The 16,129-nt window shown below is 43.0% G+C and overlaps 1 protein-coding gene and 1 non-coding gene across 2 annotated transcripts in view; one reads left to right on the top strand and one right to left on the bottom strand.

Annotated features, from left to right (window-relative positions):
• The first annotated feature begins 3,750 nt into the window (after positions 1-3,750).
• The window catches only part of CDKL1 (cyclin dependent kinase like 1), a 63,364-nt gene continuing 50,985 nt past the window's right edge, over positions 3,751-16,129 (top strand). Inside the window, exons 1-2 of the mRNA XM_049767427.1 lie at positions 3,751-3,805; positions 4,396-4,664. Coding sequence (XP_049623384.1) covers positions 4,497-4,664 — 168 coding nt within the window. The 5' untranslated portion in view covers positions 3,751-3,805; positions 4,396-4,496. The remainder of the gene's footprint in view (positions 3,806-4,395; positions 4,665-16,129) is intronic.
• On the bottom strand, positions 6,465-6,571 carry LOC126003110 (U6 spliceosomal RNA). Its single transcript, XR_007493652.1, has one exon. It is a non-coding gene; the product is annotated as a U6 spliceosomal RNA (small nuclear RNA).

Consider the following 16,129-nt stretch of genomic DNA (forward strand, 5'->3'; position numbering starts at 1 on the left):
GTTCTACCTACCAGGTATAGCAAAAACAAACAAACTCAACTAAAAGTGAACAACAAAACACAAAGCATCAACAACAAACAAAAATATTTCTCAGAAAATAAGAACTTTCTCTTGGGCCCAGAGAGATAGCACAGCGGTGTTTGCCTTGCAAGCAGCCGATCCAGGACCAAAGGTGGTTGGTTCAAATCCCGGTGTCCCATATGATCCCCCATGCCTGCCAGGAGCTATTTCTGAGCAGACATCCAGGAGTAACCCCTGAGCACCGCTGGGTGTGGCCCCCCCCAAAAAAAAGAACTTTCTCAATCTAATAAAAATGTGTGTTAATAATGGTTGTATAATAAATTATCTCAAATATAAATATATATAAATATAAATATCAATAATCTATTATATCACGACTTTCAGAGGTCAAGAATGAAAAAATAAATTCCCTTTGGATCAAGATCTCATGAAACTGAGGTTATGTTGTCAGCTGCATTTATGGTCTCATGTGAAAGCTCACAAAGTGATCTGGGGGCATTCTACTTCCAAGTTCCATACATAGAGTTATTGGCAAGCTACAACTCTTCACAAAATATTAAACTCAGTAACTAATTATTTGGGGGGGGGTTGTATGTGTGTGTTTTTATTTTGGAAACAAAGCTAGTGGTGCTCAAGGCTTACCCCCTGGAAAGGCACCAGATAGGGTGCCAGGGATCAACCCCAGTCTGCCAGGAACAGGCAAACCCCCTACCTGCAGTTCTCTCTCTCTCTCTCTCTCTCTCTCTCTCTCTCTCTCTCTCTCTCTCTCTCTCTCTCTCTCTCTCTCTCTCTCTCTCTCTCCAACCCCTATTTCATTACTCTTGCCATAATCTATTCCACAAGAAGTAAATCAAGCCTTCACTGAAAGTCAATGAGAATATCAAGGCTATATGCACATAAATAACAGAGCGCAGAGATCATTGTTACCTTATATGTTGCCTACCATAAATATTCCAAAGAAATCTACCACCAGCATCCTACCCAGGTGATACAAGATTGATTTTTTTCCTCTTAAATACAATAACAAGACAAATCTATCTTCTCTTAAAATAGACTCAATCTACTAAAGGTTCAATAAGTAAAATAAAGAAAAGTCATGTCACTTAGAACTGATCGAAGATGGCATGACAATCCACACTGAAAATACTAAGGAATTTACAGAAGCCCCTGGAGTGAGAAAATCCAGATAACAAATGATAACATGAAGATCAGCTCAATGTTAGTTAGCATTTAAGAAAATGCAAATTAAGACTGCAAAAAATTGGGACTGCAGAAATAGTAGAGTGGGTAAGGTGCTTGTCTAGCATTTGACCAATTCTTTTTTTTTTTTTAGGTTTTCTGGGCCACACCTGACGGTGCTCAGGGGTTACTCCTGGCTGTCTGCTCAGAAATAGCTCCTGGCAGGCACAGGGGACCATATGGGACACCGGGATTCAAACCAACCACCTTTGGTCCTGGATCGGCTGCTTGCAAGGCAAACGCCGCTGTGCTATCTCTCTGAGCCCATTTGACCAATTCTTGTTCAATCCCCAGCATCACTAGTAGTGATCTCTGAGCACAAAGCCAGGAGTAAGCCCTAAGTAACTCTGTGTATGCTATCCCCTCAAAAAAAATAATGCAAAAATATTATTCACCCTTCTAATGGCTATTAGTAAAAGAACTGATATATGAAGCAAACAAAATGTTGCTAGCAGAAAAGTAAACAGTAGTTACTTTGGAAACATTTGGCCATGACTTACAAAAACATTTACTCATCATGTGATAGACTTAATTTTCATAATTATTTTCCCAAGGGAAATTAAAACAAAGATCCACACAAAAATTTCAAGTCAAAAGGTTTCACACAAAGTTTGAAGCAATATTATTTATTTATTTTTGCTTTTGGGGCCACACCCTGTAATGCTCAGGGGTTGCTCCTGGCTATGTGCTCAGATATCGTTCCTGACTCGGGGGACCATACGGGTCGCCAGGGATTGAACCAAGGTCCGTCCTGGATCGGCCAAGTGCAAGGCAAATTCCCTACCACTGTGTTATCGCTCCAGCCCTGAAGCAATTTGATTTATAACTAATCAAAAAATTTAAAAACCATTCAAATGATCTTCAGTAGGGGCCAGATAAATAAGGTATGGTATATTCATACCATGGAATAATAATACTCAATAGTTTAAAAAAATGAACCAGTGATAAAGGCAGCAGTCTGGATAAATCACAAATGCATTTATTAAGAGAAAAAAGCTTACCCTCAAAATCCTACATACCATTACATTTATGTGATGATATTTAAAAAGAGAAAAGTAGACAAACCTTGATCATTTGCAAAGAATTTCTGGGAGATCCATCTCTAATCCCTTCCTGGACATCATCTTTATGGTTCCTTTTGTCATTGTTGTTTGGCCATACCCAACTGTATTCAGAGTTTTCTCCTGGTTCTACCCTCAGGGATTAGGGGTCCATTTGATGTGTGGTGCTGGAAATCAAACTTGAGATGGCTGTGTTCAGAGCAGCACACTCAACAAAAGTGCTAATCTGCTGTATTCTCTCTATACCCACCGCAGTGCAAGGCATACAGAGTGGGCTAGATGACCAAGTAGTGAGGTGGTCTGCTCAGTAACTACCTTGTTTCATTATTTCCCAGGTGTACAACTTCCCACTACTGTGCTCAGACCTGAGTGACTAGGAATCAAATGAAAGAATAGGAATACAGAACCTAAAAGCCTGCAATTCTCAGAAGGTGAGGGCTCCTGCCCTCTTCCTGCACAGTAATCACTAAAGAAAGCGAGGGTTTTAGCCAATATCAACTGCCCTGCTTCTCATTTCCTTTCTCATTTGTTATTTTGCACATCTTTCCTTTCATCCACCCTTTTGTCCATTCAGCCCCACCTCTGTCCATCCATCTGTCTGTCCATCATTTAGCAGTCCATTCATCCACCCACCATCTCTGTCCACTCATCTAGCCATTTCTCTGTCCAACCATTTACCCATTTGTCCAGCCATCCACTCATCTCTCCATCCATCCACCTACTGAGTCTGTCCATCCATCCGTCCATCTATCTGTCCATCCATACATTTATCTATCCATCTGTCCTTCTGTCCATCCACCCATTTCTCCATCCATCCACCTCTCTGTCAGAGCCTGTCCATCCATCCGTCCATCTCTGCATCCATTTATCCGTCCATCCATCCATCCATCTGCCTGTCCTTCCATCCATCCACCCATCTACCTGTCAGAACCTGTCCATCCATTCGTCCATACATCTGTCCGTTCATACATCCGTCCATCTATCCATCCATTTACCTGTCCGTCCCTTCATTCAGCCATCTATCATCCGTCCATCTATCCATCCATACATCTACCCATCTGTCTGTCTGCTCGTCCATTCATGCATACCCTACAGCACCGATTGGGTCACAGATGCAGTCCTGCAGAGGTGTCCACAGTATAGAGAGCAGAACATAATTATTACCTAGTTGGTCCAAGTTGCAGGATGGACCAACTCTGATTCCCTGCAAGGGCACAACGTCAGTGAAGTGAGTGGGGTTTGGGGCGTTCCTCGCGCCGGCGTGGTGGAGCTTGCGTGTTCCTCCACCCGCGCGAGTTTGCAAACCAACAGCCCCCCTTGTCTTCTCGGGAGAAGCGCGGGGCCTGGGCCCACGGTCCCGCAGCTCCTCCAAGGTCACAGAGCCGCGCGAGAGGCGGCCCGGCGGCCCCGCCCAGGTTCCCATAGGGATTGATTGCTCGATCGGGCAGCGCGCGAGAGTCGGCGAGGCCGGGGCGGGCGGCGCCGTGAGTCCCGGGTGGGGAGGCCGCGCGGGCCGGGAATCGAGGCGCAGCCTAGGTTGCACGTGGCGCAGGGGACAAGCCCCGGGGTGGGCGAGCCGGTGGCGTCGGGGTGCGACCACGCAGCTGCCTCCAGGCCGGGGCGTGGTGGAGAACTGGGCTTCGCGCTTCTGCGGGTGCCCGTCGGGACCCCAGTGGACCCCCCTGCAGGGTCGGGGCCCGGAGCTTGCAGATCCAGGGCCCTGAGCTTCCCTCCGGCCTGTTCCGTGCCGCCCCCCTTGGGCAGCCGGCCGGTGTCTTCTTGCCCGAGGAAATGAGACCCGAAATTAGAACCGGGGAAGCCCTAAACCTCCCCCCGTCCTCCGACTAGCTCAGGTGTCTGAGGTCGGATGAACTGAACACTAAAAAGATGGATTGTTTTACCACCCTGCCTGTGCTTGCTTTAGGACGCCGGGTTACACTTTAACCCGCGGACCATTGGAATGGGGTGCTGCCGGGAGGCTGCTAACTCTGGGCTATCACCTGGTGCAGGGCGACCAGCTAGGCTTTGCTTTTGGGTCCATTCCTGGTTCTCTAGCAAGTGCTTTCTGTTCTAGGATCTTGGTGTTGGGAGTGATCTCTCATACCGTCCATTCACAGCCGTGTTTTAAAGCCGCTGTGTCTCAGATCCCTTCGGAGACCAATTTCTCTCTCCGGGATGGAGAAGTATGAAAAAATTGGGAAAATTGGCGAAGGCTCCTACGGAGTTGTTTTCAAATGCAGAAACAGGGACACGGGCCAGATTGTGGCCATCAAGCGGTTTCTGGAATCCGAAGAGGACCCTGTCATAAAGAAAATTGCCCTGCGAGAAATTCGCATGCTCAAGGTAATTGCTTCTTTCAAGTGAATTTCCCAGGGACTGAAGCGTTTGAGTCCTCTTATGGTAACCGAATGCCCTGAGAGTGGTTGTAGGGTTTCCTTCACTGATTTGGGGCCTAAGAGATATAACACAAACTGGGATGTTGCGCACGGGTTACTTGTTAATGAGGTAAAGAGCAGAGTAAGGCACGGAAAGGAGTTGTTGTAGCATTTTTCCCCTTCTCAGTAGCTTTCTTTTTTGGGAAGGGGCACACCCGGTGACCCTCAGGGGTTACTCCTGGCTATGTGCTCAGAAATCGTTCCGGCATGGGGGACCATATGGGACGCAGGGGGATCGAGCCGTGGTCTGTCCTAGGTTAGCGTGTGCAAGGCAAATGCCCTACCGCCGTGCCACCACTCTGTCCCCCCCCCCCTCAATAGCTTTCTTTGGCTTACCACAGGATAATTGAGGAAGGTAATACAACTCCAGTTTGAAAAGATCCTTTGGGATCTTTATGCTGCTAATCTGTCTTCGGTTGGTGTTCTCAGTTCCTTAGAAGAATCATTTACCTGATTTCAAAGTCAGCTTGGAAGCTTACTACTGGATTTCATTCCACCCGAGCTTCATATCTGCTATTGATCATCACAATGCCCTTTCTCTAGAAGGATTCTTTCTAAAGATGCTAAGTGATCACTTAAGAACTGTTCATGAGTTAACTCAAAGAGACCTTTCTGGGCCTGAGAGTTGATACAGCAGGTAGAGTGTGTGTCTTGCACATACCACCTGCCTACCATATAGTCCCCTGAGCACTGCCTGGAGTGATTCCTGGTGCAGAACCAGAAGTAAGCCCTGAGCATCACCAGTGTGCCCCACCACCCCCCGGAAAAAAAATCTAAAGTATCAAAATAGAGCATAATATGGAGAGGGTATGTTATTGTTGTTCTTTTCTCTTCCAGTAAAAGGGGTCTCTCCCAGCTCCATATTTTTAGGGATGTCACTCCCAAAATTGCTTAGGAAACCCAGGACTTCTGCATGAAATGCCTATACTCAACCCATTGAGTTAGCTCTCCTGCCCCAGAAAGAGGTTACTTTGCTGAATTTCTGTGAAGATGAAAACCCAACATTGGAGGTCACATGTAAATACATGAGGGTAGGATGTGTTTCAAACAGGAAGGGTGATTATATGACATTCTCATAACACCTGTATGACAGGGATAGAGCAACCTTGTGAGAGATTAATCATCCAGGGGGTTACTCTGATCCTTGAGTCCTCTTTTATTCCCCCCCCTTTATTTAAGCACCAGGGTTACAAAAATGTAATTTGTAATTGGATTTCAGTATACCACCTTCACCTGTGTAATTTTTCCACCACCAATGTTCCCCATTTCACTCCTCCCCACCCCATAACTGTCTTCGGGACAGGCATTCTATTTCTCTTTCTCTCCCTATTATTGTCACTAATATTGTAATTGTTAGTGCAGTTATTTCACCTATTGCACTCACCACTCTTTGTGATAAGCTCATATCATACGCTGATCCTTCTGGCCCTCATTTCTATTGTCTCTGGGTATTATTACTATCCTGTCTTTTAAAAATACAGAACGCATAGGGGCCAGTGTGGTGGCACAAGGGGTAAGGCGTCTGACTTGCCCACGCTAACCTAGGACAGACCGATGTTCGATCTCCCGGCGTCCCATATGGTCCCCCAAGCCAAGAGCGATTTCTGAGTGCATAGCCAGGAGTAACCCCTGAGTGTCGCCAGGTGTGGCCCAAAAAACAAACAAAGAAAAAATATAGAACACGGGAGATGCTGTAAAGAAAAAGAAAAAAAATACAAAACGCTTCACGAATTTGCATGTCATCCTTGCGCAGGGGCCATGTTAATCTTCTCTGTATCGTTCCAATTTTAGTATATGTGCTGCCGAAGTGAGCACTTGATTTCCCTTTTCTCAAGGCCTCTCTAAAAGCTCTCTTTTCCCCTAAGAATGGAAGATGAGAGACTTTCTCAGGGTAAGGGCATAGTGGGAAAGTGGCAGATTTCAGCTAGAGTAAAATGGGTGGACAATAGATCAACTTATCACTTGATTCAGTATATTCTTTACCTGAAGAAGTATTCTCTATTCTAAGAAGACAACTTCCAAAACCCCAAACCCTCCCCCTCCCCTGAAATGTTTCTGTAGGAACTTGGCCTGCTCACTGTAGACTAATCTGCTCTTTCCTACTCAGGGACAGGCTCCCACCATTTTCCTTGGGCTGGTGGATGCTTTTTACTTTTTCAAGTTTCCCTTAACAAGATGATCCCTCAAATTAGAGACAAAGCACCAGGCACTTGCCTTGCACTTTGCTGATCTTGGCGTAATCTCCCAGCACCTCTATGAATAAGCTCTGAGCACCATGATGTTTGACCTAAAATCTATCTAGAAAAGAAGATGATCCTTGTATTTCAGAGAGGAGAGAGAAAGAGAATGGAGAGGAAAAAAAGTGAGAGAGTTGTTTCTAGTGGAAAAATTGTGTTCCTAAATATGAAGATTACCTGTAAGCACCTGTCTGGCTCACAAGGTGTAGCTCCCTGAATTAGAAGGGAAAAACCAATTGTTTCTGGAGGAAACAAAACCAGCTCTTTAAAAGGATTGCTGTTGCCCATAAATTTATAAATTAAATTCTTAGATTTTTGTTTGTTTGTTTGTTTGTTTTGTTTTGTTTGGGTGTCACACCCAGCAGCGCTCAGGGGTTATTCCTGGCACTGCGCTCAGAAATCACTTCTGGCAGGCTTGGGGGATCATATGGGATGCTAGGTACCAAACCTGGGTCCTTTCCAGGTCAGCTGCATGCAAGGCAAATGTCCTACTGCTGTGCTATCACGCTAGCCCCAGAACTTAGATGTAATATATTGGATAAAAATACTGCTGTGCTCAAAGAATCAAATTGCATGCATAAGCACCTGATTCAGAGCAACAGCCCTCGATAAAATCCTGTGCATGGCTGTAGAGGGGTCTGTTCTCTCTAAGGTGATGGAGCTAGATCATAGTTTCTATAAAACTTAACTTTACAGAATTTTGTAATATTCTACCATATAATGGGTATTTCATAAAGATTTATTAAATAAATGAATTGAGGATATGTTAAATGAAGTCCAATTTCCTTCATTTATTCAGCAAATACTAATAGAATCTCTATTTTGCCAAATTCAGTGTTGAGAATTGTACAGCCTGCCTCAGGTGCTTACCTTTTGGAAGGGAAGTCAGGTAAATTTCTCCTCTATGCTCACGCCTGATTTACTGAGTGCCCATTGGTCAGTGCTTTTGTCATTCACCTTGAGTTCTTGTTCTTGGCAAGACCCTCTAAACGCTTGTTGAATTATGAAAGCAATGCATTGGAGGCTCATTTGTACTAGACTTTGAACTCTTTAGGAAGGTGTGGAATGAGCAAGGACACTCAGGGAGACAGTCTGTCATTTACAGGGACATAAGTGGAAATATACTGAGGGACATGGAAATCTCTAGTCTTTTTTTTAATATAAAATTTTTATTTAAGCACCGTGATTACAAGCATGATTGTAGTTGATTTTCAGTCATAAACAGAACACTCCCCTTCACCGGTACAATGTTCCCATCACCAACCAACGTGCTTGCTGAGAGCTAACAAACAGGTCAATGAAAAGGAAAGGCAGCTGAGCTCTACTCAGAAGGGTGCTGGGAACCACTTGCACTGAGTGATGTTGGGTGCCTAGTTGCCCTTAACTCCAGGTAGCTCTGAGGTTTTGGAGACTAACCTAAGGTCATATGACATATTCTCTGAGAAAAGCACCACAGCGAGGTCCAGGCAAGGGCACTCGCTGCTTGCCTGTGAAATGCAATTCAAGGCTATGCTCTGGTGCCCTTAAGGGTTGGAGACTAAACTATTAAGGCAAATTTTTGTAGGATAGGGGACAAGTGCAGCTCTGGGGCTTGGTTGGTTTCAGTTCTCGGGTGTTCCTTGCACGCTCCCCACAGAGCCATAGATTGTCTGTATCTTTGCTAAGATCAGAAATGAGGAGCTGGAAAACTGAGGTTGGAAGTGCATGGGCTAGAGCAAACTGAAGACTGCTTTTATGGGAATAAGTGAAGCAAGAAAGGCAGGGAAGGCCTAGATGGCAAGGCCAGAGAAGCTCCAAGGCAAGGCTCTATTGCCTGCATGTGTGAAACCCCAGCACAGGAGCACCTGAGGCCCTCAGCCACCTCACAGCTTAAAATAACTACTAATAGTTGCTTTTGTACTCTTTAAAAATTATATTTTCCTCAGAAGCACATTCTGTTAGAGAAGTGAACTGTCCAGCAGTTGATATTATTTGCATGGAAGCACATTGTTAGTGCTTTCTTTCTTAATGTGAAAGTCAAAATGCATGATGTTTGGACATAAAACTATCCATTGGTATCCATTGATGTTTGGACATGAAACTATCCATTGGTAAGTGCTTTTGAGAATAATGATTAACATCAAGAAGCCTATCTAAAAGGGGCAGAGATATGAGTCAGGCTTGTTGATCACAGGCCTTACAAGTATGAGGGGCCTTGCTCCAGCCTGGCAGGGTCCCACAACACCTTCTTATGTGGTCCTAACCCAAGTACTGCCATGTATTCCCCCTGCACCAGTACTGCAATGACAATAAAAATGTACCCTATTTTGCTAATATTTTTAGAAAAAGAGTTTGTTTTTGTTTTTTAGGCCACTTTGGATTTACTCCTGGTTCTATGGGGACCATATGAGATGCCAGAGATCGAACCCAGGTCCATCTGGGGAAGGCCACAAACAAGGCAAACACTTTACTGCTGAGCTATCACTCTGACCCCTAGCATGACACTTCCTTGATACACATTTAGCATCTGTACTAATAAACTGCTTCCAAACTAAATATAATTCACCAAACACCTACTGAATCAACCTCTTAATATTTTGATCCCAAGTTATGTATTTTACAGGTTATGCAATTAGGTTAAAAAATAAACCAGAAACAAACCATGTTCGAATTAAAATCCATCAGTTTATATTCTGCCTAGGGACAAAATTACGTACTACTCTAAGACGATAATAAAATTATCCTGTATTGCCTGAGTTCAAAGCAGTTATTTCTCAATTCACATTCCATTGTGGAAAAAAAAAAAAAGAAAGAAAAGTGAGGGATGAATCATGTAGCTCTTCAGGGGAAAACATGCCAGACAGAGGAAATCATAAATACAAAGCCCTTAAAGTACGCATGTTCTGAAGTGTTCTAAAGGAATAAAGAGATCATTGTGTGTGAAGAAGAGGGAGTTAAATGAAGTGGCAGAAGTAAGAGGATAAGATACAAGGGCCTCCTGGGGCATGATAGTCATGATGAAATTGGCTTTGAATGGAATAGGAGCCCTTGGAATGCTGAGCAGGATTTTGATGTCCTGCCATAACTTATATTCTCAAGGCTACCAATTGCTTAAGTTCTATGAGCAGAAGTTAGAATATTAACAGTGATACAGGTGTAAACTGGTCAGATTTGAACAGTGGTGGTAATTCAGGTGGTCAAATTCTAGATCAATTCTGGGATAAAAAAACAAAAAGATGGTAGAGAGAGAAATTCAGAGTAACTCAAAAGTGCTTGACCTGAGTACCTGGAAGTATGGAGATATCATTGACTATAAGAGGAAACCAGGTCTAAATTCTGAGCAAAGGAAATCAAAATCTAGTTTATATAGGTTATTTTTGAGAATGAATCTAAGGAGACTGAAAGATTAAAAATGTTTAAATGATTGGCAGAGAAAACAAAAACATTCAGTCAGCAGTATTAGAAACAGCAGCTGTCTCTTGAAGAGCAGAAGGTGAAGGACAGGACAGTATCAGCATGAAGCACTTGGGCAGACATTCTGCAATATGGCAGATGGTTCAGCAGAGCTCAGAACAGATGAGACTGACATAGGACTTTCATCCTGCTAAGACATTATCTGTGACAACTCTCTCCAGAAGACACAAAAATGAAATAAGCAAGAATAAATAATCACATATTGTCATTTGGTGACATAGTAGGCAAGGGTAAAGTGCTAATACCAAGAACACACAGATTATTGTGGCAGCAGGCTGAGCAGGTTGGAATTGTAATCCCATTTCACAGATTAATAATTCCCCATGGCCTCCTAGTTAGTAGGCTGGCATGTGGACCATATACTCTCTCACCCAAATCTACATCCTGCCACTTTCCCTTTGGAACTCTCTGTTGTTATGCCAGTCACTACAGTGAGATCTCCTGGGGCCTTGTCCTTCTGGATTTATTCTCACTGCTGCTGCTGGTCATAGGTATGAGAATCATGACTTACAACTTACATGGGAAATTGGATGCAAATTTTTTTGGGAGTGGCAGTTTTTTTTCAACTCATTTAGTAATCTGTAGGTTATTTTAGAAAGTAAAAAATTATGGGATGCCACTAATGTTTCTGAAATAAGTATGGAGAAATAATCACTTAAAACTTTACTAGAAGGGCCAAAGTGATAGCACAGCTGGTAGGATGTTTGTCTTGCATGAAGCCAACTGACCAGTGTTTGATCCTGGCATCCCATATGGTCCTCAAAGCAACACCAGGAGTAATTCCAGAGTGCAGAGTCAGGAGAAACCCTTAAGCACTGCTGGGTGTGGCTCCCTGCCCTCCAAAACCATTATTTTTAGAAAAATTATAATAAGTATATGAATTTCTAATGAGAGTAATAACATCCTCCACAAAGTAAAAATTGAGGATAAGAGTACTTGCCTTAAGTGGATAAGGTGCTTGCCTTGCATATGGTTAACCTGGGCTCCATCTGGCATTCCTTATGGTTCCCAAGCATAAAATTTCTGAAGATAAAGCAAGGGAGTAGAACATTGCCAGATGTGCTCCCCAAACAAACAATATTAAATTTAAAAAATGTTTTACAGAGGGTGAAGTTGGTTCTTGGGAAGAGTATAAAACATTATAACCTTTAAACTTTCTTTCTTTCTTTCTTTTTGGTGGCTGGGTTGGGACATACCCAATGATGCTCAGGAGATACTCCTTGTTCTGTGCTCAGGAATCACCCATGGAAGTGCTTAGGGGCCAGGGATTGAATAGGGATTAGTTACATACAAGATAAGCACCTTGATTTCCATATTATTTCTCCCTTCCTTAAGTTTAACATTGTATGAGTTATAGATAGAAATATAGTACATATAGGGCCAGAGCAATAGCACAGCAGTAGCAGCCAATCCAAGATGAAACTTGGTTTGATCCTTGGTGCCCAATGGTCCCCAGAGCCAGGAGCAATTTCTGAGTGCATAGCCAGAGCTATGAGCATCACTGGGTGTGGCCAAAAAGAAAAAAAGGAAGGAAGGAAGGAAGGAAGGAAGGAAGGAAGGAAGGAAGGAAGGAAGGAAGGAAGGAAGGAAGGAAGGAAGGAAGGAAGGAAGGAAGGAAGGAAGGAAGGAAGGAAGGAAGGAAAGAAAGAAAAAGAAAGAAATATAATACATACGCAAGCATATAATACACGTCATTAAAATTTCCCTGGAAGGTATTTAGGAAAAATATTAAGAAGATTTATTTGGAGGAAAATGTGGAAAAAGAGAAAAAATTCCCAGGTATAGAAAGATGAATGTGTAGTATGTGCCAGAAATATGGTCTCATTTGACTTGAATGAAATAACCTGCAGAATGCTCCAAGTGTCCTTGTTTTTCCTGGGTTTTTTTGTTTTGTTTTGTTTTTACATACTTCACATAACCCTCCATAAAGGCTCCTTGGAAACCAGAAGCCATAGTTAGGAATTCCTTTCCTACTACAGTGCATGGCCACCAGGTGACTGTGGGAAGTGCTATGCCTCCTGGAAACACCCACCTTATCTCCATAGTTGTGGTCCCAGTTTGTCTTCATGGACTTTCTGCAGATGGACTCAATCTGGTCTTGGGTCAGTGGATCAGGCAGCCTCATGGAAGGTCATAGAGGTAGGTGATCTAAAAGAACAATAGTACCAGGGAGAGAAATGCAGAAGAGGGGTGACTGACTAGAGGCATTTTCCCCTAGAAGCCTCAGGATGATGGAAACAAAGGTTGTGCACAGCCTTCCACAGAGACCTGCAGCTTTGCAGTGGAGAATGGCAAATAGAAATCCATAAATGTTATTGACACATTTCCAACTAGAGACAGTCAAGGGCTGAGAGAGGTGTGACTGTGGGGCTTCTCAGGGCTTATTCCTGGCTCTATGCTGTGATCACTCCTGGTGGTGCTCCAGAAACAATGTGGAGTATCAGGAATTGAACACAAGTTGGCTGCATGCAAGGCAAGCTTCCTGCCTGCTTTATTGTTTCCCTGGCCTGTGGGGGTCTTTCTTATCCAGAGCATAAACTGCTTAGTTCCTGTGCTTTGTGGCAGATTCCCACTACTCTAACTGCAACCATCATGCCAAGGAAATATTCCTGAGTCTGCAAATCTAGAGCATCCAAAATTTTAAATTTCATTTTCTTCTTGGAGGGAGCATAGCTGGGGCCACAGCTAACTGTGCTAAGGAGCTACTCCTGGTTCTCTGCTCCTGACTGATTTCTGTGTGTACACAGGGGGCCTTATACGTTGATCTGGATTGGAACTGGGGTTGGCTGCAAGCAAGAAAATCACCATAATTCCTGCATAATCTCTGGCTTTCATACTAGACTGGCTTTCATACTTTGTAAAGAATTCTGCTTCCCCAATCTTAGTTCAAGAGATATTTTCTCAGTATTAGTTGGATATTATTTCCTAATTAATAAGATTCTCAATGAGAGGGGCCGGAGAGATAGCACGGAGGTAAGGCATTTTTCCTTGCATGACGAAGATCAGTGGTTCGAATCCCGGCATCCTATATGGTCCCCTGAGCCTGCCAGGAGCAATTTCTGAGTGTAGAGCCAGGAGTAACCCCTGAGCGCTGCCGGGTGTGACCCAAAAACAAAAACAAAAAACAAAACAAAACAAAACAAAAGATTCTCAATGAGAAATCTTATGACATCATTTAAAAGTTGTACTATTGCTGGGGCTGGCGCGGTGGTGCTAGAGGTGGCGCAAGCGTCTGCCTTGCAAGCCCTAGCCTAGGACTGACCACGGTTCAATCCCCTGGCGTCCCATATGGTCCCAAGTCAGGAGCGATTTCTGAACGCATAGCCAGGAGTAACCCCTGAGTGTTACCGGGTGTGCCCCCCCCCCCCAAAGAAAAGTTGTACTAATGTTATTTGATACCATTTCTAAATTCCTTTTCCTTAACAAATGTTCATTGGCTTATTGAAATGGAATAGGAACCTCTTTTTATGAATTTTTTTACTATATTTTGCTTTCTCTGTTGCGGTTTCATCAAGTTACAAACTCAAAGTCTATGATGACACAAACTGATACCATGACAAAGGGATCATGAATGAGTGAAAGAACCTCAAAGTAGACAGGACGGAGTGAAGGCAACCAGGGTAAATCTCACCTCTCACATAGTGTGGGCTGCTGCTTGGCTTCAAGACTCCAAGTAGGGGGTGGTTGGATTTTCAGTCTCTTTTAAAAGTCACAAATCAGGATTTTAGGGGCTGGAGAGATAGTATGGTGTAAGTAAGGCATTCACTTTGTATGTGGCTGGCCTGGGTTCAATCCCTGACCCCACATATGATCCCTTGAGCTCTGCCAGGAGTGATCTCTGAGTGCAAAGTCAGGAGTAAGCCCTGAGCAACACTACCACTGGTGGGCCCAAAAACCACAACCAAAATTAAAAATATTGCTTAATACTTGATAGATTCCTGAATCCATTTTAAGAATGCTCTATTGTTTCTTTTCTGTTTCTCTCTCTCTCTCTCTCTCTCTTTCTCTCTCTCTCTCTCTCTCTCACACACACACACACACACACACACACACACAGTTTTTACTGAATTGTTTTTGCTAAGTATGCAACATGAATCTCCTACCACAAGGACCTTCTTATAAATAACTGCAATGTGATTTCCCCAGTCAAGAATCTAAAGAGTCTAGACCAACTGTATGCAGAACCCATCTGCTGAATAGATTCTCCATAGGTCCATGTCACTAGACTTGATATAGGGAAAATGATTTCAGCAATACTACATGGATGTTACTGAGTCCATCAACTTTTCCCATATTTGTTTTTCTTTTATTTTAATCTCTGTTAAAATGGATCTGAGCCTGTTCCCCCTTATAATTTATATAATATATGAGATGACACTTTAAAACTGTTCCTGCCTTTTTATCCAACAACTTATATTCATTGATTCTTGTCCACACCAATTATAACACTAGCATAAATCATTTTCAACAATTTATTCTGTATTTGTTATAAATACATTTTTCAGTATCACTATGAATTTAGAAATGTTATTGGTTCTGGAGCACATCCAGCAGTGCTCAGAGCTTATGCCTCGCTCTGTGCTCAGGAATTACTCCTGCAGGACTCAGGGAACCATATGCAAGAGATACTGGAGATAGAACCTGGTCAGCCACATGCATAGCAAGTACTCAGATCTGTGGATATATTTTTATTCATCATCATCACAGTCATTTTAAAAAAAAAAAAGGGGTGTCCTGTCTACATGTGCTTTGAGTCCTTGAGGTCCCTTGGGGGTGATTCTTGGTTGGAAATATGGTACCTAATGTTTGGGTACTCAAGTGTAGTAATACTGTTCAGGCCCCTCCATGCTAGGAGTCAAGGTTATTCTCTTTGGCTCTTTGCTTGTATGTGTTTGGCCACTGGAATCCAGCTGGAGACAGAAAAAAGTCTTTCATTTCTTAAGGGCTTTATTGTATGACACATCAATTTATTGTGTGTCTAATGCTATCTCAGTGTTGTGAAAAATTCTTTCACCAAGGAGTCCTGTCTCCTTTCAGTGACAGAAAACTAGACTTTGAAATGTTGACAAATAATGTTTTAAATTTTAAATTACCATTCTAGCTCAACTGAACATGTCTGCAGACAACATCTGGCTACACATTCTGTTCTAAGCATTTGGATCATCCAGATTTTGTTATAAGAATGCAGTCTCTAGATTTTGCCAGGTCAGGCTCTTGGTTATTCATTACTGGTACATAGATGTTGGGAGTTTGTGGAAACTGGTTGTCAATGTCAGGGAAGACAAAGCTGAGCAGTCCCTGCCCACAAGGACAGAAACCAAACAAATCCTCCTTATCATCATCTTTTCGTTTATTCAACAAGTGGAGACCTGTTTAATTTTATTTTTACAAGATAACATACTAACTGCAAATAGTAACAGATTGTTTTGTTTATCATATGTTTTTGGCATCGCTCAGGATGTATTTATCTAGAAAGATTATATTCCTGCTGTATAGTGGGCTCCTAAGTAATAAAGCTGCCAGGCAAATACTCCAAGAACAAAAGATGCAGAAATCAGCTTGCTGCCTGCTGTCTTCTTAAAGCCCCCAGTCTATAAGGTACTGATGCCAATACCCCAAATGCACAAAGATCCTAGAATATAAAATTACCTCAGAGCAGGAAGAGACAGATAATTTATTTTAT

This window comes from Suncus etruscus, chromosome 2 (assembly GCF_024139225.1).
Source record: "Suncus etruscus isolate mSunEtr1 chromosome 2, mSunEtr1.pri.cur, whole genome shotgun sequence".
Classification (NCBI taxonomy): domain Eukaryota; kingdom Metazoa; phylum Chordata; class Mammalia; order Eulipotyphla; family Soricidae; genus Suncus; species Suncus etruscus.